Here is a 27,125-nt window from a genome sequence, read left to right as displayed (position 1 = left end):
CAGTTGCTTTTCCAATGAGATAATTTGCATTTTCTTCTGTTTTCTGATTCTTTGATTTTGCTTGATTGTTTCTCGATATCTCATCAAGTCACTAGATTCCACTTGCTCAATTCTAATTTTGAATTTTCTTCAATGAGCTTTTGTATCTTTTTGTGTGTGACCATGTGACCAGTTCTCCTTTTAAGGGGTTTTTCTCTTCAGTGAATTTTTGTAGATTCTTTTTCCATTTGGCCAGTTCTACTTTTCAAGACATTCTTCTCTTCATTAGATTTTTGTGCCTCTTTTACCATTTGGCCTGTTCTGTCTTTTAAGGTGCTATTTTCCTCAGTATTTTTGTGCCTCCTTCACTAACTGTTGATTCTATTTTCATGATTTTCTTGCATTACTCTCATTTCACTTTCCAATTTTACCTTTATTTTAAAAATCTTTTTTGAGTTCTTCCATGGCCAGAGACCAATTCATATTTCTTCTTTGAGGCTTTGGATGCATTTTGTCTTGTAGACTTCTGAGTGTGTATTTTGATCTTCCCTGTCACCATAGTAACTTTCTATGGTCAGAATTTTTCTGTTCTCAGCTCATTTTTCAGATCATTTCTTGACTTTTAACTCTCTGCTCCAGTGGTACTCTGCTTCACAAGTAGAGGGGACATTGTCCCAAGCTTCAGGTTTTTTATGCAATTGTTTTTAGAGGTAATTTTTGGGATCTGTAAGTTTTTGGTTCTTTCATGGTTGTATGATCTAGGAATAGGTGTGTTTATTATTCTTTACTGTGCACTGGTTTGGAAGAGACCATAAATACTCTTTTCAACCCTGCCTGGCACATAGTAAGTGTTATATAAATGTTAGCTATTATTAATATTGCTATTATTATAAATGTTATGCAGGAGATTTTTATTTAAATGGATTTTAAATTCTGGATGGATTCAATAACTCTGGGGTTTCTTACAGTCCTGAGATTCTGTGATCAGGAACATCCCCTTATACTCTAACATTCTTTGATGCTTTATCTAACTTAATCAGAAGAAAATTCCTAAGTTGGGGGAAGAGGTGATCTTAGCCTCCTGGGAAAGCTGAAAGCACAAATTTAAGTCATAACAAGAATAAAAAGTATCTTGTTGTTTCTATGTAGTCATCAGGTCAAATCCTATTTCTGAATCAGCTTCTTCATTTTGTCAGCATGTTGAAATAAGAGAGGAGATTCAGAGAAGCAGATGTTCCTACTGACAGTTTGCATATAGAAAACCAGGGGTTGGAGGTAAAGGAAGGAGAATTGTACCAGGGCCAGGAAGAATAAATTTAGAGTGTTGAAGGAATTCTGACCACCAAGGATGAAAGGAAAAGGAGAGCACAAAAACTTACCTATTGTAAGATAGGAGCAAAGACTTAAAGGAAAGACAAATTAAAATCAGAGTAAAGTCTTAGGAGTGAAATGAAAGAGTTTTGGATGACTATGAGGAGAAGCATAAGCTCAGAGTGGGAAATTAAACAAACTTATCAGCACCTAATCTTTTGAGTAGAATTGGTGAAACAGTATGGAATGGATAAAACTTCAAAAGGAATCATGTCTGTTGTTAACAAGAAAGTCATTTTTCATAGTATGTTTTAAGTGGAATGAAGTTACTGAGGAGTTGCTGCATCCTGCAGAGAGTCAAGCAGGTGTAAATCTATCCTTTGCCAAAGCCATTTTTGTGTGAGTTGGTGCTTCAGAAAGCAGCAGAATGGACCAAACCACAGAGGGTTCAAACTTTGAACTCCAGGAGATCTACAGTGTTGAAAGTGTTGGGGGCCTGAATAAGGGAGCAAGGCATTCGGTTGTCAAGTCTGTAGAGGTGTTCATTTGAAAGTAGACATGAAACTGTAATATCAGAGAGGGAGTAGATAGAATATAAAATGTCTAAGCCAGTTCCAAAGTTCAGAATGTCAGTCTAAATAGAATTCGGCAGGTTGTCAGTAAAAGTGCAAGCAAGCAAGTCAGTTGAGATCATCCAGCAAAACATATTAGGTTCTGAATCACTGGGAGATTGGGGATCAAGAGCCATGCATGAACCTAGTCAGTCACTGAAGAACTAAAGGGCAGCAAACCCCATTATTGGGAATGTGGGTGGAAAGGAGGAACCTAAACCCATGGGAACTAAGAAACTGCACAGGAAGCTCAAATGAACTGGGAGATGAGGACACAGGATTAAAACAGGATCAGCTCAAGGTTGCTTCTGACATTCTATCGGTGTAACACAGAGCCTAGACTTTAATCTCCCCTGCTTTAGACAGTTCCTTGAGATTCTAAATTATCGACGACTCTCCAGAACCTGGAATTTCCCCCACAAGTCAGACTGAAACTTGTGGTGCTAAAGACATCACCATCAAAAGTCTTTTGCATGGCTATGACAGCTATTTATTTAACATTTTTATTCCACTTTCTGCCAAAAAGATTTGAGGCAGCTTGTTAGTTCAAATAGGGCAGCTAGGTGGTGCAGTAGATAAAATGCTGGACTTGAAGTCAAAACTCCTCTTCCTGAATTCAAAACCAGCCATGCTAGCAAGTCTAGGCAAGTCACTTAACCCTGTTTACCTCATTTTCCTCATCTATAAAAATAATATGGAAAAGGAAATGGCAAATCATTCTAATCTTTTTGCTAAGGAAACCTCAAATGGGGTCATGAAGGCACAACTGCAAAACTACTGAGCCACAGTTGGTTAAAAAATATTGTTAAGCTAGTTCAGTTAAGGGTAGAAATAGGAGAGGGACCACTTGAAGAACACAGGAGAGGCTACCACATAATAGGGATAATTTGATTATTATAATTAGGCCTTGAATTTTTTGATAGCCTAAAAATGGAAACAGATCATATCACAAAATTTTCATTTTCCAACCAAAGAGAGCAAAAAAAATTTGTCTACAGAGACGAACTTTTTCCTGGAACTAAATTCTATCAGGAATTTAGTTCTGCATAAGACTTTTTCTGAGCAACATTGGGCAATACAGCAAGATAATGTTCTCAAATACAATTTTTAAAAAATTATAGAAATGTCATTTAAAGAGAATTCTTGCCTCATCCCACTATAAAGGCTAGAAAAATCAAAATTAGTTGTAACTTGGTGACGGTAACCACCAGTTTATACAACTGTCCTTGACAGTCATAGTTGGGACTTATAAATACTAGTTGCAATTTTTTCTCATTTTGCCATTTGGGATTTGAAAGCAGATACCAATGTTAAACAGGAAACCCTAATTGCAGTATATGTCTGCTATAAGTCAAAGAAAACTGCTTATGATTTTTGAGTTTATTAATAAATCTGTGGTGAACTTCAGCCTTTTCTTCCAAACCAACAAATAAAAGGCTTCAGAAGAATGCACTATAAATTATTTTTGGATGCTCCAAAGAATTCATTTGGCTATATACAACAACAGGTCTCATTTCTGGTATGCTGCTATCACACTTGAACCAAACAGGCTATTTTTTAACTGTGTAAATTATTAGGATAGTAGCTTTAAGGATTGTTTTAACTATCAAAATTCAAAGAACTATTTCACAAATTATATAGACTGACAAAAAAATTAATCTACTTGTATTCAGAAAAAGTGTAATAATGATACTTCAAGATTTACAAAGGGATTTTTTTTCTTTCCCTCAGTATCTAGTAATATTCATTCTTTTATTAAATGTTAAGAAACTCTAGCTAGTAGATATTGAGTTCATAATCATACATTGTGTATTGGAAATAAGAATTTTTCGCCACCCATCAGTTGGAGAATGCCTGAATAAGTTATGGTATATGAATATTATGGAATATTATTGTTCTAAGAAACAATCAGCAGGATGATTTCAGAGAGACCTGAAGAGACTCACATGAACTGAATGAAGTGAGTAGAACCAGGAGTATATTATACACAGAAACAAGATTATGTAATGATTAACTCTGATGGACTTGGCTTTTTTCAAAGGTGATTCAGGCCGATTCCTATAGACTTACGATGGAGAGAGCGATCTGCATCCAGAAAGAGGACTATGGGGATTGAATGTGGATCACAACATAGTATTTTTACTTGTTCATTGTTGTTTTCTTGAATTTAGTTGTTTCTCATTTTTTCCCCTTTTTGATCTGACTTCCCTTTTATAGCATAATTGTGGAAATATGTATAGAAGAATTACACTTGTTTAACATATATTGGATTACTTGCCCTCTGGGGAGGGGGTGGGGACAAGAGAGAGAAAAAATGGAACACAAGGTTTGCAAAGATGAATGTTGAAAATTATCTATGCATATGTTTAGAAAATAAAAACTTTAATAATTTTTAAAAAGGAAATAGGAATTTTAGTGCAAGTGTTTCCATTTCTTTCCCTTATACCATACTGACTTGAATTTTCTTGTGGATGAAAAATCATTGTTTTGTTTGGGGTTTTCTACATAATGCCTTCTGTCATACTGTTATAAATGTCTTCTGTACCTCAAATATTTTGAGGGCCAGTATTCTTGGAATTTTCCTAGGCTTTAATCAGTAGAATAACTGAAGAATTGAATCCTACTAAATAAACACATATTTTACATATATACATGTAAAAAGACAAAGTGGAAAAAAAGCATTTCTTAAGCATATGGACTTAGAGAGAAAATTTATCATTTCTTTATCTTTTCCAGGGTTATCTCTGGACCTGGAATATTCTCTCTTTATCTGTACCTCTTAGAATTTTTGCTCCCTTCAAAACTCAAATCAAGTGGCACTTCTTACTCATCTTTATTTCTCCAGCTGCTACAGCCTCCATTTCTCCCCCAAATTACCTTGTATTTACTTTGTATGTACTTTCTAAAAGTAGTAGCATGTCCACTTTTATACTGCTTCCAGAACTATAACACACTGATTCTCTGTTGTCTCCTTTTCTTTCACAGCAAAAGGGCTGTGGCATTAAGAAGGCAGGATGCTAAGAATCACGTAGTTAGATCAGTGTGGGTAGTACACACTGGTAATCCTTACCCACTATGGAGATCGGTGGATCTCTTGAGCTTGGGAATTCTGAGCTGCAGTATGTTCTATAGCTGATTAATTATCTGTACTACATCTGACACCAATATGATAAGTTCCCAGGAGCAGAAAGTTACCATGTTGCCTAAAAAGGGATAAACTGGCCCAGATCATAGAGCAGGTGGAAACTCCCATGCCAGACAAAGCAATATCAGACTCATGAGCAGACCTTGTATTGCTAAGCTAGTCTTTTACCAAAAAACACTTCATTTTTCAGATTTCCTATAAATATTTATTTAAATGAGACTATTCTAAATGTGAAATCTTTGTCCAATGTGAAAGAAGTTGAGGTACTACTGGAGAAACAAAACTACTATATTGATGTTCTTGCTATAAATGAAACCCGAAGATGTAAAGAAGTCACTGCTAAATAGAAGGATAGCTCAAAAAATCTTCTGGGCAAGGCAAACAAAGAAGTCTGTTGCCAAAAGCAACATAAAATATCATTTAACAGGACACTTGATCATCTTATTTGGCAGGGTACATGATGAATAGACTAAAAAAGACCACCATGAAGGTATTTGCAGTTTCTGTGCCAACAACTGTTGTAAAGGGTGAGGAAGTAGAGAAATGCTAGGAAGAACTTGACAAGATTCTCCACACTGTGTCCATAGACATTGCCACTCAGACCTTTTTCCTCAAACACCAGATCATTTGTTGAATTAAGGGACCAATAGAACAATAGTCATAATAGTGGTGCTTCTACTAGAAAATTAAATGGGAGCAAGTCTCCTTTGAACCAAGCTGGCCCGGACTTAGAAGGAGACTGGAAAGTTCTGGGTCCTCAATTTTGACCCACTGGTAACCATGACTGACAAAGAAAAGTACTGGCATGGAATAGGTTATAGAATTCTGGAGGAGAGTTTAGGCCCAAGTCCAGCTAAAGTGGGGCTCTTAATCTAGGTCACCTTGGTCTATAGGTAGATTTCAAGGAGTCTACAAATTTTCATGGGGAAAATAATTGCCCCTTTATTTGTACTGTCTTTCAAACAGAAATTTAACATTTTCTTCAGTTATGAAATTTTAAAACATACATATTATTTATACATTAAAGCATCTTTAGTATCAGAAATTGTCTTTTTCTTTAACCAAAGAATCACTACACTGATACCAAGGAAATTAAAATCAGTTTAAAAATTATATGAAGCAGGGGGTGAGAATGGGAGGAAGGAGAATTAGGAAATCCAGTCCATGTGAAATAGGGACTTTATCAATGCTTCAAGAAGGCAAGGTGGCCTTATACATACTGCTATTTCCCCATTACTATGAATTTTCAACCATGATAACCAACTTAAAGTGTATATATATATATATATATATATATATACTTACATATAAGTGTATATAAGTGTCATAAAATAGCTTGATTTTATCTATTTTGTTTATTTAAAAAACTCATTTCCTCTAAGCCTTAACATCTAAATAAAATAGCAAATAATTTATTTATTCAGCCATAGTATATATCTGTTTTTAAAGGACCAAAAAAAAAAAATGTAGGGAACTTATACCTTTTCCTAGTACAAAGAAAAAAAAGGGGGGGGATATATCCCATTACTAAAATGTTAATTTTTAGAGCATTTTAGTAAAATAATTTTAAAAATCCATTTTTCTGTTTGTGGCAGCCCTGTTTGTAGTGGCTAGAAACTGGAAAATGAATGGATGCCCTTCATTTGGAGAATGGAAGGATAAATTGTGGTATATGAATGTTATGGAATATTATTGTTCTGTAAGAAATGACCAGCAGGATGAATACAGAGAGGCTTGGAGAGACTTACATGAATTGATGCTAAGTGAAGTGAGCAGAACCAGGAGATCATTATATACGTCAACAACGATACTGTATGAAGATGTATTCTGATGGAAGTGGATTTCTTTGACAAAGAGACGTAATTCAGTTTCAATTGATCAATGATGGACAGAAGCAGCTACACCCAAAGAAAGAACACTGGGAAATGAATGTAAACTTTGCATTTTTGTTTTTCTTCCCAGATTATTTTTACCTTCTGAATCCAATTCTCCCTGTGCAACAAGAGAACTGTTTGATTCTGCACACATATATTGTATCTAGGATACACTGCGACATATTCAACATACATAGGACTGCTTGCCATCTAGGGGAGGGGGTGGAGGGAGAAAGGGGGAAAATCGGAATAGAAGTGAGTGCAAGGGATAATGTTGTAAAAAATTATCCTGGCATGGGTTCTGTCAATAAAAATTTATTATAATAAAAAAATAAAATAAAATATTCAGACAAAAATAAATAAATAAATAAATGAAAATCCATTTTTCAAAAAAAAAAAATTAACCCAAGGTTTTGCAAGGATGAATGCCGAAAACTATCTATGCATATGTTTTGAAAATTAAAAAAAGCTTTATTTTTAAAAATCCTCTTTTTTTTGATGAGAACAAGTTAGTCAACAAGCATTAATTAAATGCTTATTACTTGTCAGATACTGTGTTTAATACTACGGATATAAAGAAAGATTTAAAAAAATAGTCATTACTCTTAAGGATACATATTCTAATGTGGAAGAAACCACGAATTAGGAACATACAAGATATAGATATACAGAGTAAATGAGATAATCTCAATGAGAGTCCTGGGATTAAAGAAGACGAAGTAAGGCTGTTTGTAGAAAAAGCTGAAGTTTGGAGGGAGTTAGGAGGTGGAGAAAGGAGAAGGAAAGTCCTATATTATTGTCTATTGTTATTAAATCTATGAGTAAAGCTTCATAAAGATTTATTTTAAAGGGCTATAAAAAAGAGCTTCAGTAATCAAATGACCATTTTCTCTGATGGAAAATATTCCTTCCAAGCAGCCCTGCTGCGAATGTGATGTCAGTATGGTGGTTAAATATAGCAAGGCATTGGCAAGACAAATTGAGAGGAAGTCCATTAAATAACGCTGGATGTGTTTTTCTCCCCATTTTTCCTTATTCTATATATTAAAGATATTTTGGTGCTTTTCCTATATGTCTCCACTAAATCAATCTCTCTCTCTCTCTCTCTCTCTCTCTCTCTCTCTCTCTCTCTCTCTTTCTTTCTCTCTCTCTCTCTTTCCCTCTCTCTCTCTCTTTCTCTCTCTCCCCTTCTCTCCCTCCCTCCCTCAATTTCTATAGGTTTATTCCTGAGCCTTGGTCAGCCTGCAGCACCACCTGTGGTCCAGGTATCCAAGTCCGAGAAGTCAAGTGTCGGGTTTTGCTTACATTCACTCAGACAGAGACGGAACTGCCTGAGGAAGAGTGTGAAAGCCCTAAACCATCCACCGAAAGGCCTTGTCTTCTTGAAGCATGTGATGAAGTCCCTTCTGCACGTGGACTGGATTTCTCGCGGCATGAAAAGCACAGTGAAACTATTTATGATTGGGAGTATGTTGGTTTTACTCCTTGCTCAGCTACGTGCTTGGGAGGTATTTGACACTTCTTTTTCTATAGTGCTTATTTCTTGGGCAACCAAAGCCATGTGAAAAATGACTTAGTCAACCCAATTGTGTAAATTAATTTGGTCTGATTTAGTTGTTCTTCATTCTCAAAGAGGACCAAAATGACATCACTGTGTTAGAGTCTAATTAGTATGTCCCACTTTAGCTGGTCAGATCATTAGGAGCCCAAAAGGCTCTACTACAGATTGGACACAAATAGTTCCTGTGAACCTCTGGGATGGATTCTCTAATTTTGCATATCTCACGTTTCTTCTGAGCCAAATCAATTCTGCTTTGCTCATAGAGCCCAGGACCTTCTCTGATGAGAGCACACCATGCTGGGTGGTCCTGTGCCAGTGTCTACCATGTGAAAATTAGCCTGGGAGTGAAAGAAAATCTGTTGATGACTTAAGGGATAATTGGTAGAATATTCTGCCTGTTAAATCTCTTACTCACAGGAGGTAGTACAGCAAGAAAGAGATACTTGTTTTCTCTCTAACAATGTGTCAGCAGGAGTACATTGTGTCTAGGTGGGGAAGGAAGAAAGGAAATGTCCCTTTGATTCTGCCTATTAGTAACTTTGTGAACTTGATAAGTGATGCCCCCTCTGCAACAAAATTTCTTCTTTTGTAAAATAAGGGATCTGACTAGGGGCCACCTTGGAAAAAAATGAGAGGCAAAGGTGGGTTTTGCAGCCTAAGAAGAATTTCTACAAGAGCCATCACAGAGATTGAAGTGACCCTGTAGACTTCCAGTAGCCCAGTGCTTAATTTTATAGATTCCTTTAAGAATCTTATTGGATGCAGCAAAGGCTGTTTCTTTATAATATGTTTCAACCTACTATCACAAGGTCATTCTTCAAAGATTGACTTTGTGTTTTGAATTTTGAGCTGTATGCAAGAGTTTCATAACCTAACTTCTGGAAAGCAGAGGGCTTTCATCTGAAAAAAGTTTGGCAGTTATAGTAAAAGGTTATGCTGAGTAAAATATAATTTTCCACTCTTAACATTCATGGATCAAAGTCATGTTTCCCATGGAGAAGAAATAATGAATATAAATTAATAATTTTTTAAAAAGTCAACCCCAATGCCTAACATCCTTGAGATTTTTTAGCTTATAAGCATGTATATCAATCACATATGCACATCTCAGCCAAATTGTTAATGGATAAATTATTTAAGCTTTTCAGCATTGACATTCAGAAATTTTTTTAAATCTTCTCTTATGTTAGTGTGGTTACCACAAAGTTCACCTTTCTGTTTCCTGATCTTCCCATAATGATTAAGAAACCAGACACATTCTATTTTTAGCTTCCAGAACAGATAAAGCAAAGCAGTCAAATCTTCATCTTGCAGGATACATATGCCTCTCATTTGAATTTCATCTGGCCTATAGCATTTAAAAAAATCTTCCTCCCCACATTCAAAGCCTATTTTTGCCTCTGCATACTAAAATCTTATACTTTTTGGCAGAAATATCTTTAAAATGTAATAGGAAGGAGGTATTACTCTATCAAGGAAGACATTCTTTTCAATTGAACTATTATTTATGTGGCTAGAATGAGAAATAATAGATGGGTAGAACAAAGACACATTAGTGCCTTCAGAAGATCCTTATATGATAGAGTTCTCTAAGTGTCAATTGTTATTATTAATATTAAGAAAATAATTATCAAGGCAGCTAGGTGGCACAGTGGATAGAGCACCAGTCCTGAAGTCAGGAGGATCTGAGTTCAAATTTGATCTCAGACACTTAACACTTCCTAGCTATGTTACCCTGGGCAAGTCACTTAATCCCAATTACCTCAGCAAAAAAAGAAAAGAAAAGAACTATTCAGGGACTTTTATGTTACTAAGTAGATTCTTGATGAGGAATTTATTGGGGAAAATATGGACAAGAATTGCATATAATGATCATATAAGGATTGGAAGCAGTGTGAGTGAAGAGGCTGTCCTCATCCATGAAATCAAGATTCCATCTAAGCATTAAAATATTATACTATAATAGTGATTTCTAACTCAATGAAATTTGCCATCCTAATAAAAGGAAGACAAAAGAGATGGACATTGTTGACCAATTCTAGAAAAGTGAATTGTCACAAAATGAAGGTATTCAGGAAATTTGAAAGGTAGAATTCAAAAATTCTGTAAATCACAAGAAGTCTATAAACTATTTAAAAACATCTCTAATGGTACCACTGTTTAGTTCTATTCTGTTCAAGTGTATTTAAAATTTTTATAAAGCAAAAACTATATGCCCATTAGGAAATAGGTTCTCAAAAACTGTTCAATATAGGGCAGAGTATAATTACTTTCCATGAAAAGTGATTAATTAAGCAAGCTTACAACTTTGCTTCATGACTGATGTACATTATTTTCTTGCACATTATTTTCTCATTTTCTTGAGAAAGTGTTGCTTTTAGTTCCTTGCTGATGAATCTGTGTGTATAATAAATGGTGTGGAGAAGTTGAGAACTTTAAGAATCTGTGTCTGGAATAAAGTCTCCACAGGACATTTAATTCAATTTAAAATGCCTACTATGTATAACATGCTGTGTGAGGAGCTAGGGATGTAAAGACGAATAAAAAAGCATCAGTCTCAAGGAGTTTAGGAAATAAGAAACTTAACATTGAACACCAGAAAGAACTAAACTTGCCTAGTAAATATGTACCATTTAGTGCAAATAATTGATCTATAAAGTGGTCATATGAATTCAAATTTATACAATTCAAAATTATAAAATAAAGTATGTTAATTGGGTCCAGCCCAATCTTTTTTCTTTCTCTTTTCATCATTTTCTGAAGATATTTCCAAAGTTGTCTTTATTCCTAAGACTTGTATTATTGAAGTGAACTATCGCACTTCATCAATATACTAAATTTATTTAACCATTCCATACAACTGAAAATTTTTAAAGAGATTAATGCTTTTTGACTAGCCAGTGGAAAATTCAAGTGCTCCTAAAATCCCATAGGTCCCTAGATCTTAGTCAGATCTTAAACACAATTATTTATCAATGAGGAAAAAATAACATCATAGACATTCCTACATTAAAATAAATTTTAAAATACTATACATTATTATACACACACACACACACACACACACACACACACACACCTGGGTCATATTCACCAATGCACTTAGTATTTGTGGCAAAGAGTGGACACATAATTGCAGAACTTTGCAAGGAACTACATGCAAGACAAAATCCCATGTGCTTGGGATCACTGATATATGGAATGTAGATAATGATGTCATCTATGCATTCAAGAACATCTGCACTTCTCTGTTAACTGCTTGTCTTTCAATGCTTAATACTTTCCAATTGAACAGGTCCTCTTCCCTTTTCTCTGTTAAACTCTAATATAACAATTAGAATTTCTGTCAATTTAGAATCTAATTGCCTTAAAAGGGCAGTTAGAAGCTGTCACCCCTTAATGTTCTTAACATTCAATACAGAAAACTGCACAACTCATCAGCCTAGCTATCTGGTCCATAAGGACATTAGTATTCACCCAGATGCGATGTTGACCTATCAGAACAGCTCATAGCAAACTTCTCAAGTTGACTCTGGACAAGGGAAACCATAACTAGTCAGCTCTTCCTATATAGAGAGCAATTGAAATGCCCTATTTCTTTATTTCCTTCTCAGATCAGAGGGGACAGGAAAGGGCAACATGTACTTTTGAGGATCTTCACCAGATAATATCATATAGCTGACATCTTCTCCAAGTTGTCCACTCTGGTTTCTTCAAACTACTCTAACAAACTGGTTTTCCAACCCTCAACTGTTTCTCCCATCTTCACTTCTTTTTTTCCTTTCTTCCATTTCTTGCCTCATCCTTCTATTTCTTATTCCTCCCATACTTTTCAGTGTATTAAATCAAAACCTCCTAGCTCTTGGTAACTTACTTTTCACCAAATGTTTTCTTTGAAAGTTTCTCAATATTCTTATGAGTGATTTATAAAGTTTTATCTTCTTTTGAAACACCTGAATAGGTGTACTAGATAGAATACCAGGCTAGAATATGTGAAAACCTGAGTTCCAATCCTGCCTCAAATGTATAATAGCTGTGTAAATTTGGAAAAATTATTTAATTACTGCTTTAATTTCTTCTTCTGTAAAATTGTCATAATAATTACAATTACCTTCAAGAGTGTTGTCAAGCTAAAATGAGGCAATATATCAAATACTTTGCAAGCCTTAAAGTGTCATCTATTAGTTATTATTTTTGTTATAATAAAACAGTGCTATGCAAATAAGCTGAGGAACTATAATGTTCTACAAAACATTGTCTCCAGGGAGTAGTTGGCTTTAGATGGCTACCATTATTCTGTGGGTAGTATGTGAATGTGAATTTGGAGTGGACACTCCATACCTGAGACAAGTTCTTCCTTAGTCTGCCACTTTGTCAAAATATTGTTGATTGTCTTCTTCCAGGCCATCTTTGACACAGATGTCAAACTGACAAACAGGTCTGACCATGTTGACCTATCTACTCAAAAATCTTTGGTGCTGTTGCATGAAAGATAAAATAGTAAACTCTCAACCTAAGCTTTAAAGCCCTCCACATTCTGACTCCCACCCACCTGCCCCAAACCTATTCAATTTTACTCCCTTCACACACTCTCTTCTCTGTTGTAGTCAAACTGTCTTGGTAACCCTTCCTTGCACACCACATGTCACCTCCTGCATCTGTGTTCAGAATGTATCTCTTCTTACTGGGGACCTTATGAAGTGGCCCCTCCTGTATAGGAGAAAACTTCTTTCTCAGTTTAGGTGTCCTTACCTCACCTCACATAAGTTCCCTCAGCTAATAAGTGCCCATCCAGACGATAGGCGTAGCCTCCTTAGGAGTCTGGGACCTGTGCCATATGGACTGGCTTGTGGACCTGGCTAGGGCATACTTGTAGAAACTGCTCCATCAACCCCATATCCAAGATTGCCTTGGCCCTAGTCATCTCCTTGCAGCCATTTCCTTACTGATTCTTCTAGGCTCCTGACCCTTTCACATTCTGTCTTACTGGGAGCTGCTATATGGTCCTAAGACCAGCTTTTCCATAAGAAGCTTCTTCCTTCAATTGAAACTTATCAAGGAGTATGGTAGAGTATGGGTATCTCTACACTATAGGAGCAGAGCTCTATACCAATGTGGAGGCCCATTGCCCGGTAATTTATAAATTCCTAAGGAGAGGGACTTGGTCCTGAGATCCTTCTTTCCTTTACATTTCTCTGGCACTTCATCTGGATCACATATAAAACTGCCATGTATTTTTCTTCATATTTTTAAATGTCTCATTACTTCTTCTGTATTTTAAAGAGAAGACTGCTTTACTCTCCCTCTTCATGCTATATGGCACCTAATAAAGTGTCCACTATTTAATGAGTTCTTTTACTTGTAGAATAGATTAATAATAATTTTAAAACTTTTTATTTTGGAGAATCCATTAGGCTAGTCAGATTTAGAGCTAAAAGGAACCTTGAAAATCTTTTCTTAATGATTTTGATGATAAAATAATTAATGAATTAAAAAAACCATTTTACAGATAAGAAATTTGGGATTCAAAAGGTCAAGTGACTTGGCAAGAATTATATGCAAGCAAGTAACAAAATGAGTATTTGAAATCCCCTTTTCTTGCTCTATATCTTGTATTTTCACAATTAAAAAAAACAAATTCAGAAATTAGAGCGCAGGTAGTTTAAAGAAGGACTTAAAGTTAACATGATTAGTCTTATAAAATTATAGACGGGATTCTATTTTTATTCAGTTCCCAGCTATCATATTATGTTTTAATTGTAGAAAAATCTGAATAAGCCATTATTCTTCTTTGAAGACCCTCTTTGCATTTTAAGTGGTACAAAACTTGTAAAAAATTATTAGATCCATGTAGAGAGAGGAGGGATATCTACTTAGGTTCTTCACTCTTTTTTTATTCCCTTCTGTTTTAAGAAGTCAGATGGAACACTGCTCTGGGACTCAGTAGCTATGGGGTCCAGTGGGCCATGTGATTAGACAAATCACTTGATCTTAGTGGGTCTAAGTTTCTTCATTTATAAAATGAGAATAATAAAGCCTATATTGTTCAGTTTACATGGTTATTTGTGAGGCAAGGGCTTTGTAAATTATAAAGTTCTATTTAAACATGATTTATTATTAGTTTAATTGTGGATCATTTAGAGACTACTAGGTACACAGTTATACACTAAGTCATGGCTCTTATTAGGCCAAAATACACACACACACACACACACACACACACATACATGTATGCACACCACTCAGCTCTTTGCAGACCCAGTCAAAACAATTTTACAACAGAGCCTTCCTGAAATAAACCACTTGGATTATGGTTCCCATTGATGCTAATGAGAATTCTGGCATCCAGGATGTGGTACATCCTGTCTGACTGTTAAGCACATTACATGCAAGAACATTTAATATGTTTGAAACAACATGATTAAGTCAAGTGTCAGACTAATGGAAGATTGCAGCCTGATTTTGAAAGATCCCAGATATTGAAGACAATTTTTAAAATTGCAATGAGAATGTCCCAAAAATTACAGGGATCTCATAGAGGCTTCCCAGGACCACAGAATAATATACACATTCAAGGTGGTGCACCTGCAATAATGAGTAGCATGGAGGGCAAGCCTGCTTATGCTTAATGATGTTTAAACTAGTCTCTTGCATTTGGGACAAGAAGCAATTAATGATATTAATACAAAGACTAGGGAAGAAGGTTTTGTGGAAAGAGCATTAATTCTCAAGTCAGAAAGTATCAGTCCAAATCCAAGTTTTATTATTTTATTATGTAAATGACTTTAATTCCTTAGCTTCCATATGCTTTGAAATGAAGGGGCCAGACTAACTCTGTAGCATTGTTTCCAGGGTTAAATTCTAAGGTCCTATCCATATGGTCAAGTATCATGTATGTTAAAGAAAAGAGAAAATAATAATAATGCTTAAACATTCCCTAAGATACTTTAAACTAGGAAGGAAAGATGGCATAATGGAATGTTCTCTAGACTTAAAATTAGGAAATCTTCCTTTTAATTCTGGATGTATCACTTACTCACTCTGTGACCTTGAGCAAATTAGTTAGCCTCTCTAGATTCCATTTTCCTCCTCTCTAAAATGAAGGGGATATCTCAGGTCACTTCCAGTTCTGACATTCTGTGTTTCTGGGCATGAATGAATAAACATTCATAATGAATACATGAATTAAAAGGATTTATTAATAGCTGACTATGTGCACAGGGATATGCAAAAGGCTGGCAATATAAGTAGAAAAAGAGAAACTATCTCTGCTTTCAAGAAGTTCACCTGAATTAGGAAGGCAAGCTCATAGGAGATTTCAGCTGCAAGTCAGGTGGCAATCCCAATGGAAATCTCTTCTTTAATGTCATTCCCACTAAAAGAAACATATCCATTTCTAACTGAGCCATTTGACAGCACCAATAGCAAAAACTCTTTAGTGTCTATAGCTGCAGCAGAGAGGAAGCTTCAGCGGTTGTAGAAATAATTTCCAGGAGGCTCTCCACAGGTATTGATGATAAAGGGGCTTATGATGGGGGTGGAGATGACTACCATACTCTTGGTTTGCCTGTCAGTGGCAGTTGTACAGTGGGGGGGGGGGGCGGTGGCAAGGAGATTCGCCCATGATAGCAGCAGAGATTAGACTGTGAGTAGAGTTGGTGAGGAGGGGGGGAATCTTCCTGTTCCCTCACCAGAGGCAGCTGATGGCAAAGTGCTTGTCTGTTGTCAGGAATACTTGAGTTTAAATCTGAACTCAGACACTAGTGACCCTGAACAAGTTTCTAAACCTTAGTTTGCCTCATTTCCTCATCTCTAAAATAAGGCGCCTACCTTGTAGATTTGTTGTGAGGATCAAATGAGACATTTATTTTAAAAAAGAACCTATACTATAGCATGTCACATAGTGAGTAGGTGGATCTATATAAATGATTATTCCTTTTCTTTCTTTCCCCTTCTCTCTCTCTTCTTTTCCCCTACTAATCCCGGGGTCTTGGGCTCAGAATCCTGTCTCCATTGGAGCATGAAGGAAGGTTCACCTTTGGATGTAAGTTGTTCAGCCTACTCTAGTGACAGCTGATTTTTTCTCACTGGAATTATTTCTGTGGATGATGGTTTGGGGTAGATGGGCTGGAAGCAAGATTGGTAGGGGAGGAAGGAGTTATTCCCAACACCAAGAATCCAAGACTTACCTGCCCAAAATGGCAAATGGAAATTAGCATCATGAACCTGAGAAGCCATTTTCTGTGCCCCAAATGAACTGTTGTATTAATAATCCACAGTAGTTATTGAGTCAACCATAAACCAAGGTTTTAAGCTCTTTGTGGTTATGAGGTTTGTTAAGTTCCAAATGTCATGATCTTTAACTCAGTCAACAAATATTTATTAAGTTTTGACTTTATTCCAGGCATTATGCTAAGTACTGGGGATCTAATAGGGGAGATTACAAGAAATATACAGAGTAAATTCTTAGATGTCGCAATGAGAAAATGTTATATTTAGAGAGGTCCCATAAAGTCCCCAGTAGGCTGACTTGATGGGCAGAGCTGCTAAGGAAAAATCTCTATAAAGCAAAAGTGTTGGGTCAAGGCAGGAAAAATAGAAGGGAAATAGAAACAGAGGAAGTTGCCCTGCCCATTATGTAATTGCAGAAGAGACTCAACCTGCCCACTGAGTATTCAATGAAAGAAAATAGCCTCTTGGGAACTGCTTTCTACAGTGGTAAAACTGGAATCATTTTTTTCTCACCACTGTTTTAAAGAGGTTATAAAAAGTTGATCCATGCAGGACTTTGTACAGCTGTTAATTGAAAGCGCTTGTTTTTTCCCATATACCAATGGGACTTATTTTTCAGCTATTAAGGACAGCTAGGTGGTGCAATGGCTAGAGCACTGGGGCTGAAGTCAGAAAGACTTGAATTAAAATCTGGCCTCAGAGGCTTACTAACTTTGTGACTCAAGGAAAAGCACTTAACCTCTGTCTGTCTTAGTTTCCTCACCTGTAGAATGGGTATAATAATTGCACCAACTTCCCTGGATGGTTGTGAGGAACAAATGGGATAATATTGGTAAAGTGTTTAGTACAATGCCTGGAATATAATACATTAGACTTGAAAATCATTCAGAGCCCTAACTCTGAAGGAATTTTTGCCCACAACTGTCTGGATGTGTCTTCCTGGATGGTTTTTCCTTGGGGTATGAGCCAGCTAGTCTATCTCCATGGGCCAGATTATTCTCTGCCTCAGACACTTAATACATCCTAACTGTGTGGCCCTGGGCAAGTCACTTAACTCCAATAGCCTCAGCTAAAATAAATAAATAAACAAAAACAAACAAATAAATAAAAGAGAGAATGAAAATGCTTTATTTGGGCATTTTCTGAATGTATGTATCGGTTGGTTTGGAAGAAATGTCAGGGACTGCCTTGAGCTGACTGATTTCCTGAGGCAGAAGCAGTGATAAAAATATCCTTAAGAGGCATTGGTAAAGTGTTTTCTGAAGTTTCCTCAGGGTAATCAGCATAAAAAGAGTAATGAAGTAATTCAGCTGAGAACTAAAAAGTAATCAAGGCCAATAAGGAAGAAAATTGAAGGCATGATAATCATGGACTAAAATCAACCTGGGGGTCTGTTTATTCCAATTTTATACACAATTCTAATAAGCTTGATTAGTCCCACAGATTTGAAATAGATGATTAGAATGGAGGAAGAGAAAAGGGAGGATATACAAACAGAAAATTTATATGTATATGTATAGTGTGGTATAGAGGATTTTTTGTCAGAAGCCCAGAGTTGAGATCCTGATTTCGCAACTTCTATGACTTAGTAAAATTAATTTATCCTTTACAGGCTTCAATTTTCTCATCTGTTAGATGAGAGTTGAACTAAAAGACCTTCTAAAAGCTATTTACTTCTAAATCTGTGAACCTATAGACCTCAATAATTTCTGAGGTTATCCCTTATATTTATAGTGATCAAGTAGTGGTTAAATAATGTCCAGTATAGTCTGTGTAAAAAATCAAGAAAGTATATACCATTTACAAAATTGAATATAATAATTAAATTTTATTTTTTAATGTTTAGCTATTTGAGACCTTAACTGTATAGAATATTAATTCCTTAAAAGTTCGGGATAGGTGAGGTTTAATTGTATTTTCTAAGGATGTCTAGTTAGAAATCAAAATATAAATAAAAATATATTGATAAATGCATGTGTGCATATAGATATATATGTTGTGTCCTGCTTTCTGTTGTCCCCATGCCAGGGTGATTAAAATATTGTGTCCTGCTTTCTAGAGCCTCCAAGTTGGGGTGACAAAACGTACTGTGCTTTCTAGAGTCCCCATGCCAGGGTGGTTAAAACATACCATCTTAGTGGAGAAGTGATGAGGTGAAACTCCTGATGATGGTGCAAATATGAAATCCATTGATTCCAAATTCTCTCCCCCTTATATACCCTCATACCTTTATATAACCACAGCACACTACACATGCGCTAAGTATATACGGTGCATATGGGACCACATGAACAACTTGCTATTGTACATAGTTTGCCACCTGGTATCATTCTGCTTCAATCACAACACAGGTTGTCACTACCTCCTGACTTCTCAGAAAGGCCGAGAGCCCTTAGGGAAGATGGGGAGCCGAACCAGACAGTGTCAGTAGGTTCCCTCTGGGCTGAAGGGTTTTATACCTCACCCAGAGTTCCCCCACTGTCTGTGACCCTCTACATATTCACCTATACATACACATATAAATTTTTACATAAAAAAAATGCAACTAGCTAAGGAAGAATATTTATAGACTTTGAAGATGAAAAGGGAAAAATTTATATTTGAAAGCAGGAAGCAGAATTAGTATATTATGACAATATTTATTCTTGTATATCAGATTAATCAGTTTTTATTAAAGGTTCATAATTAACTAGTATTTTAGCACTATGAATTGTTATCATCAAGCATAGAAAATTACTAGTGAAGGCAGCAGGAGCATTACAGAAAAAAGAATTGGCCTTTGTAAACATATATATATATATATATATATATATATATATATATATATGTTTACAAAGGCCAATTCTTTTTTCTGTAATGCTCCTGCTGCCTTCACTAGTAATTTTCTATGCTTGATGATAACAATTCATAGTGCTAAAATACTAGTTAATTATGAACCTTTAATAAAAACTGATTAATCTGATATACAAGAATAAATATCATAAAAAATTATCTTGACTCTTTCATGTAAAATTGAATACCTGTTTATATTTCAAAATGTATTCTTATTCTTAAAAGTTTTACCCAAGAATTTCCAACAATTTTGTTGTAATTCCTATGTTTAAAGTTTTTATCTTTTTCATTAACTGAATTCATTCATTCTGCAGGCATTTCTCATTAGTGAGGTACTGAGGTATCTCAAACAAAAACAAAAATGAAACAGTTCTTGCCTTTGAAAGAACCTCCAATTCACTGAGAAATAAACTTATACACTGATGTTAAATATGAATATATTTGCATATATATTCATATACACATATCTAGAGATATTTATAGATACATGTATAAGTAGTCATACATGCATATTTTATCTGTGTGAATATACATATATAAACACACATTTGTGTGTCTATGTGTATATCTATCTATCTATCTTTATATCCAGCTATAAAATTAACAGTACTTGGCATTGGATTAGTTATGAAGTTTGAGGGAAAGCAGCAAATAGACAGGGACTTAGAGGTTATGAACCCAAGTGTCTGGAAGATGATAGTTCCCTTGCTAGAAAAAGGGAAGTTCAAATGAGAAATAGTTTTAGAAGAAAAAGTAATGAGTCCTGTTTTGTGGATTTTGGGTTTGAGATGTCATGCAAATGAAAATATTAGAGATTCGGTTTGAGACATAACTCAGGAAAAAAAACTACACAAAAGTACTTCTGGAAGGCACATCCAACACTTTGCAGAGATGAGACTATGAGCATGAACCATGGTACTGCAGTGTCAAACTTCTGCCGTGTTTTGGTTAGCTTCAGTACTTACTTTTTTCCTTTTTTTCTTCTTTTTTAAATTCTTTGTCCTAAAGCAGTGATTCTCAAAGTATGGTCTAGAGAATTCTGGGGATTTCTGAAACCTTTTTAGAGGGTCTACAAATTCAAAAATTATTTTTATTTCCAATATGGTAAATATATTTATAATAATATAATATTATTATAAATATATTTATATTTATCTATATATAATATAAAATAAATATATAAATATAAATATAACCCAGATAAACAAAAACGCTTTGGAGAGATCCTCAATAATTTTTAATAGGATAAAGATATTGAAAACAAAATTTGAGAACCACTGTCCTAAAGTATAGTTCATTGGAGAGGAAGAAGGATATATTGATCCTTATACTTATAAAAACAGAAGTTTTTTTAAGTTCTCAGATATTTCATGGAAGTAACTCTGGATTCAATAAGGTTAATTTAGCAAAAAACAAGTTCTAGAAAGTTCTGCTATTTTGTAAAAACTAATAGTGCACAGTCTAAGCAATAGACTGAGTTTATTGTACAAGAACCCAGCTTAGCCATGTACAGAGATTCTCAGCATCAAGTTAGCTAGGAGGAGATGAATTCTTTGGTCAAGGTGATCTGGAAGTGATATAGAAAATCACAAGCTGCCCTATGCAGGACCTTTTTATTTTCCCAGTGGTGACAGATTATTGGGAAAAGGAAGAAAGGGTGCTAAAAATCACATAATTTTGGTATTGTCAATATATATAAAATTAACTATTAATTCTCAATACGTGCATCCTTTATCTAATGAATACTGAGTGGATACATGACTAGGAAAACTGAGCTATATTCCTATTGATATTTTCACTATAAATGAAACCAAGAATCATAAAAGTTGTGGCCAAATAGAATATCAGTTTATAGGTTCTTCCCAAGAGAAGCTCAATAAAGATTTTTGTTAAATTAGTTTCATTATGTGCAGCCAAAAGAAACAAGAAGGATCCTTTCATGGAATACTTGATCATTTCTTTTTGCAATGGCTATTTTAAGTAAGTATAGTTAAGATAATTGCAGCATACGTGCCAACATCTGTTGTAGAACATAAATATATAGGGAAAATCTATTTCTGCAATTTGATGAGATCCTCTACATTAAGTCAATATTTACTCTGATTCCTAGTGACTTCAGTCTGAAGGTAGACACAGGGGAGCATGTTGGAAGACTATGTTGGAAAATATAATTCCAGATCAAAGATTTAAAGAGGCTACAGGCTTGTAGACTGCTCAGAAACCTCACATCTGTAGATCACAAATACTTTCTTCAAAAAAGGAGCTCAAGTTTCCAGAAATGGAGAGATCTCTAAACAATATCATAAAAACCAAAATCTATTATATCTTGATAGGAATTAGTTAGTTATGTATGAGCTGGGAATCATTTTCTCGTTGCTATGTAGTCAGACATAGTTAGAGAAAATAAACACTAAATTAAAAGAAAAGATAAAGATGAGAAGACATTTTATGATTTCAGTGGCTCCAACTCAACCTTTTTCAGCAATTTGTTTATTCTGAAAAATGGAAAATATGTCAAAGTAAATATTTTAAATCTCTCACTATTTTTAGAAGAGTTTAGCTGATAGAAAATAACCTCCACAACAAAGAGGTCAAAAGACCCCAGAAACCACATTAGCCAATAAATACTTCTGAATATCCTTGGTAAGCAGTGCAACATGAAAGCCAAGAGAAACATCACTTTAGGGTATAAATTGATTTGTAAAACATTATAGAGATGAACGACTTAAAAATATGAAAAGCAGAACAAGGATTTATGAACTAAGCCAGATTATGCTAAAAGCATTCACAGATGATTATCAAAGGAGAAAAATAAATAAATATGAAATGGAACAGATTAATTGACATTTTTAAGACAATATGTTCTCATCAGCAATAAATGCGAAGCCTTTCCACTTTATTTCTACCTCCTTGGTATCCAATGTGCTATATGTGGAAGTTAAAATGATAAATGTGAAATCAAAAATGGAAAGTACAAATGGACTGCATGAAATACACACAAAATAAATTAGTGCTGACAGAAACACAATTTAAAAGGATGTTTCCATTATATTTCAAAAAAGATAAGTGTTGCAAAAGAATAGAATAGATTATGATTGGTACTGTGACCAACTTTTAGCAGTGGGAGGATAATAGGATGATCAGCTGTTCAAGTACTCCTATTTGCTTTTCACCCTATTATTAACTTATTGTCCAGATGTGCTTCCTGATATAAACTCTACTTCACTCCAAGAAGTAGTATCAAAGAATTCAAAAATTCTCTTTATCCTTTTATTAGTGACAAGTCCCCAATTAGAGACAGTGATTCTGGTAAAACACTTCAATTTATTTCTGTGTCTTTTCTCTGGGGATATATCCCCTTCAGTTGCTTCCTCCCACCTGTATTTCTCATAAGTACATCAAAAGTACTAAAGGCCTGTGGCTACCACAGTTTATAGACAAAATAAATGTCTAAAACAAAGAAAGCCTTCCCCTATGTTCAATAGGAAAGGTTTCTGTCTTCCATAAGAAAGCCTGAGGGAAGAATGGAGATACAAGATTGTCTATAATCTGTCAAGCAACAAAGCAATTTTAACAATGATGAAAAGTGTCTTAAGAATAAGGTGATAATTATGTGATGTGGGGGACTATTCAATAAACCATGGAGACAGATTGCTTCAGACAGCTACTCTGGAACTTTGACCTTTGAGAGCTCTGGAAACTGTGTAAGTCTCCTAAATCCCTTGATAGGGAATTTTTAAAGAAGGTCCTTTATTTCATCTAGGAGAGCAGCATTTTTTTTCAACTCCAAAGCTAAAACACAATCATGATTATTTCAATACATACATACACATGTGTATATACACATAACATACATGTGCATGTATGTATACACACAGCATATGTATGTTCCTACTTATGTGTATATACAGTTATTTTTCAGTCATGTCCAACTCTGCATGACTCCATTTGGGTTTTTCTTAACAAAGATACTGGAGTGGTTGGCCATTTCCTTCTCCAGCTCATTTTACAGATGAGGAAACCAAGGCAAAGGAAGCTATTTGATTTGCCAGAGTAACACAGCTGGTATGTGTCTGAGAGTACATTTGAACTCAGGAAAAAACCTTACTGACTCTAGACCTAGCATTCTGTCTTCTGAACCAGGTAAGCTGACATAATCATATAAATATATATATATATGCATGCAAACAAACAAACATACATCATACATACATGTTGGACTATAACCTTTGTATCTGGAAGCAAATCCAAATTTTATATGTGAGTATACACACATGTATATGTATAACTAGTTATAGATGTAATATAAACATGTGTATATACAGATACATGTGTATGCATATCTATAATAGCTAGTTATATATGCACAAATATATAAGTATAGCATTTCATATTTCTAGATACAAAGGTTACATTGTTCAATTTGTCCTAAGTATAGAAAACTTCATTAATTGGGATTAACTGAAGCAAATCCTTTCTTGGATTACAAAATAATATAGAATGCCATATAGAAATGCAACAAAAGGTACTTTATTTATTTATCAGGGGGTCTTAGCAACTAATACTGCTGGTTCCCTCCTCTGCACCCAGAAGATTTCAGATTTAGACAGTATTTAGAGAGGCCAGGGTTGGTTGTAGATGGATAGTAAAACAGTAAGTTCAGACCTGTCCATGGATAATAAAACAACAGCTTCAGACTTGTCCATCAATCGGTTAGTTTTCAGCTCCCAGAAGATAAACAAGGTAGTGAGAACAAAGACCTTGAGATGGGACAAGGAGTATCATCATGTGTGAAAAGGAGTAAGCAGTCCTGGACCTCAGAGTGTGAGGAGAGGAGCAATGTGTAAGCAAATGAAAAAATTTCCCCTTTTAAGTTCTCACTTTAAGACTCCACCCATCTGGAGCAGAGGAAAGCCTTAGAGGAGCTATCCACTATGGAATGGCTGGTCACCATTTTAACTAGAGACTCACATACTGACTGCTTTTGTTTTATCTAAGACAGATGATTTCTAGGGTCCCTTTGGTTGGTCTAGCATTCTTCATCTCAGATAGTATGAGCAGTGACTCTGGAGTCAAATCCAATTTCAAACACTTACTAGCTGTATGACCCTAGTCAAGTCACTTAATTGTACTGGCCTCCACTTCCTCATCTGTAAAATTAAGTAGAGAAGGAAATGGCAAACAACTCTATTATCTTTCCCAAGAAAACTCCAAATGGGCTTTTAAAAAGAGGTGGACATGACTGAAAAATGACTGAATGACAATCTTCACATTCACACAGTTGACTGGGAGAATTGTCCCTATTATTCAGTACAGAAATTAATTTCACTTAATGGAACAAATCACAAACTTAAATGCTCTCTTGTAACTATACATCTCCTCTTGATGTTTTTAGATTTCTTGATGTACAAGATTCCATGATAGAGTTATGATGATAATTCCAACAATCCTGTAATATAAACATAAAGTGAAGCCTCACATCGGGGAAAGACACATGTTCGCCATAAATATTTACCACTTTCATACAAGATGTTCTGGCCAAAATCATTGAATCACAGAGGAGTTTCCGCTTGATTGAATTTTTCATCTGCTCCTGTTTGCAAGTGATAGCATGCCAAATTGAATTAATCTCTTTCACACTACAGGATATTTTAAATGAAATCTCTCCTCACTTAAAAGAGATAGGCCTAAGAGTTATTTTTATATTATAAGTATTTTTCCCAACTAGTTTCAGAAGACTAGTCCACTTCCTCATGAAGGTGAACCCTGAGGTTGAATTTGATTTGGGCCAATATTTTAATCAAATTTTTAAGTCATAAAGCTCTTTAAAAATCTGACATAATCAATAAGAGCTAATTTAGGAAAAAGACAGAGACAAAGACACAGAGAGACAAAGACAGAGTCAGAGAGAACAGCGAAAGAGAGCAAGAGGGACAGAGAAAGAGAGAGAGAGAAAGAGAGGCAGAGAGAGAAAGAGAAAATCCAAGGAGATTGATTAAAAACCAAGGAGATGAAGAATACTTTGTTAAGGTGCTAAACTTTCTGGGCCTAAATTTCCTTCTCTGTAAAGTGAAGGAGTTGGATTAGATTGCCTCTTAGGTTTCTTCTAACTCTCCTTCCAATTCTCTGACTATGATCCTATGAACATATTCAACACATGATGAAATGCAACATATAATGCCTATCAATGGACATGGATAGACAGTGAGATGGAACCAGGATTAGAGATGGAGATTAGAATGGATCCCAAACTCTATTTGAACTTTTCTGATGAAATTTCTCTCAGTTTTAAGACTCTCTTAACTGTCTTGTCCTCTTATTTATGGTGTAAATATATCTGTGCCCTTAATTAATCTACTCTGGTTTATTTTAACACCTTAGACACAGTAGACATTAAACAATTTTTTTTTGAATTTATATGTGTTGTTGTGTCAACTCCTATTTAACCAGTTTTCTGTCTGAATGATAAACTCTGTATTCACTTCTGTTTCTTTTACATATTCCCAAAGACCCTAGTATTTATCAACCATACATAGACAGTTGGTTATCTGGAACAATAAAACTTTTACTGTTTAATAAATTGAATGCAAAAGTTTACTATTTCCACAGCTTTTCTTTGCCAGCCAAAATACAATCATTAGATCTGGGAAATACTGTTTTATTTTCTCTTTACTCTAGTCTATAATTTACTTCTTATGTTTTAGGCCAGGATTTAAATTCCAGTCATTCAGGATTTTGTTTTTTTTAACCTCAAATGAAAAGTATGTTTATGAAAGTTCATATTTAAGTCAGGAGAAGCTAATGAAATAAAACTGCAAACAATAATTAAAAGTGCAATAACATGTAATTTATAATCAAATTTGATATGGCATAATTTAAATATATAAATGCAGTATGTTCTACACTTTTCCATTTCATATCATAGTATTTGTACAAATGAACAAGGAACACTGTTGTCCCAATCTCTTCCTGTATAAGTCTGACCCAGCTTAAATATCATTTTCTCCATTAGATCTTTCTTGATGTTTCCATTTGGAAATATTTCCTCAGATCCAGAATTGTAGTTATACTTGTTTTATATGCTAAGCATGTTCATTTTTTATTATAATTATTTGTACATATGTTATATCACCTCATTTAGATTCGAAGTTTTTAAGCATTTTTGTGTAGTGAACCTTTTTGGAAATCTGGTGAATTCTATAAACCTTTTCTCAGAAGAATATTTTAAATGCATAAAATAAAGTAAGTGGGATTAGAAATAAAATCAATTAATTGAAATATAGCTATCAACATTTTAAAAACTCATGGCCTCCACAGTAGGAAGCCCTGTTCCAGTTGGTGAGTTCTGTGACCACAAATTCTTCGTATTATTTTTAGTATTCTCCAGAGCCTACATCTAATAGGCACTTAATAAATATTTTCTTTCATTGGCATTTTTTCACTACTAAGGAGATACAGAATTATAACTTCATACTGATCTGTTAAGTTAATTGATAAGACTTTATTCTTGAAGGTTAATTTTCATTCTGTCTAATTTCAACTTTTTTCCACACCAAGTTCCTTTATGTCATTTGTGGTTT

General features: G+C 34.9%; 1 protein-coding gene across 4 annotated transcripts in view; it reads left to right on the top strand.

Annotated features, from left to right (window-relative positions):
• The window catches only part of ADAMTSL3 (ADAMTS like 3), a 542,401-nt gene that overhangs the window by 414,436 nt on the left and 100,840 nt on the right, over positions 1-27,125 (top strand). For all 4 annotated transcript variants that reach the window (XM_031955661.1, XM_023496559.2, XM_023496553.2 and 1 more), the window contains one exon: positions 8,139-8,428. In XM_031955661.1, the coding sequence (XP_031811521.1) occupies positions 8,139-8,428 (290 nt within the window). The remainder of the gene's footprint in view (positions 1-8,138; positions 8,429-27,125) is intronic.

Source organism: Sarcophilus harrisii, chromosome 2 (assembly GCF_902635505.1).
Source record: "Sarcophilus harrisii chromosome 2, mSarHar1.11, whole genome shotgun sequence".
NCBI lineage: Eukaryota > Metazoa > Chordata > Mammalia > Dasyuromorphia > Dasyuridae > Sarcophilus > Sarcophilus harrisii.
This window is presented reverse-complemented; position numbering and strand designations above follow the sequence as displayed.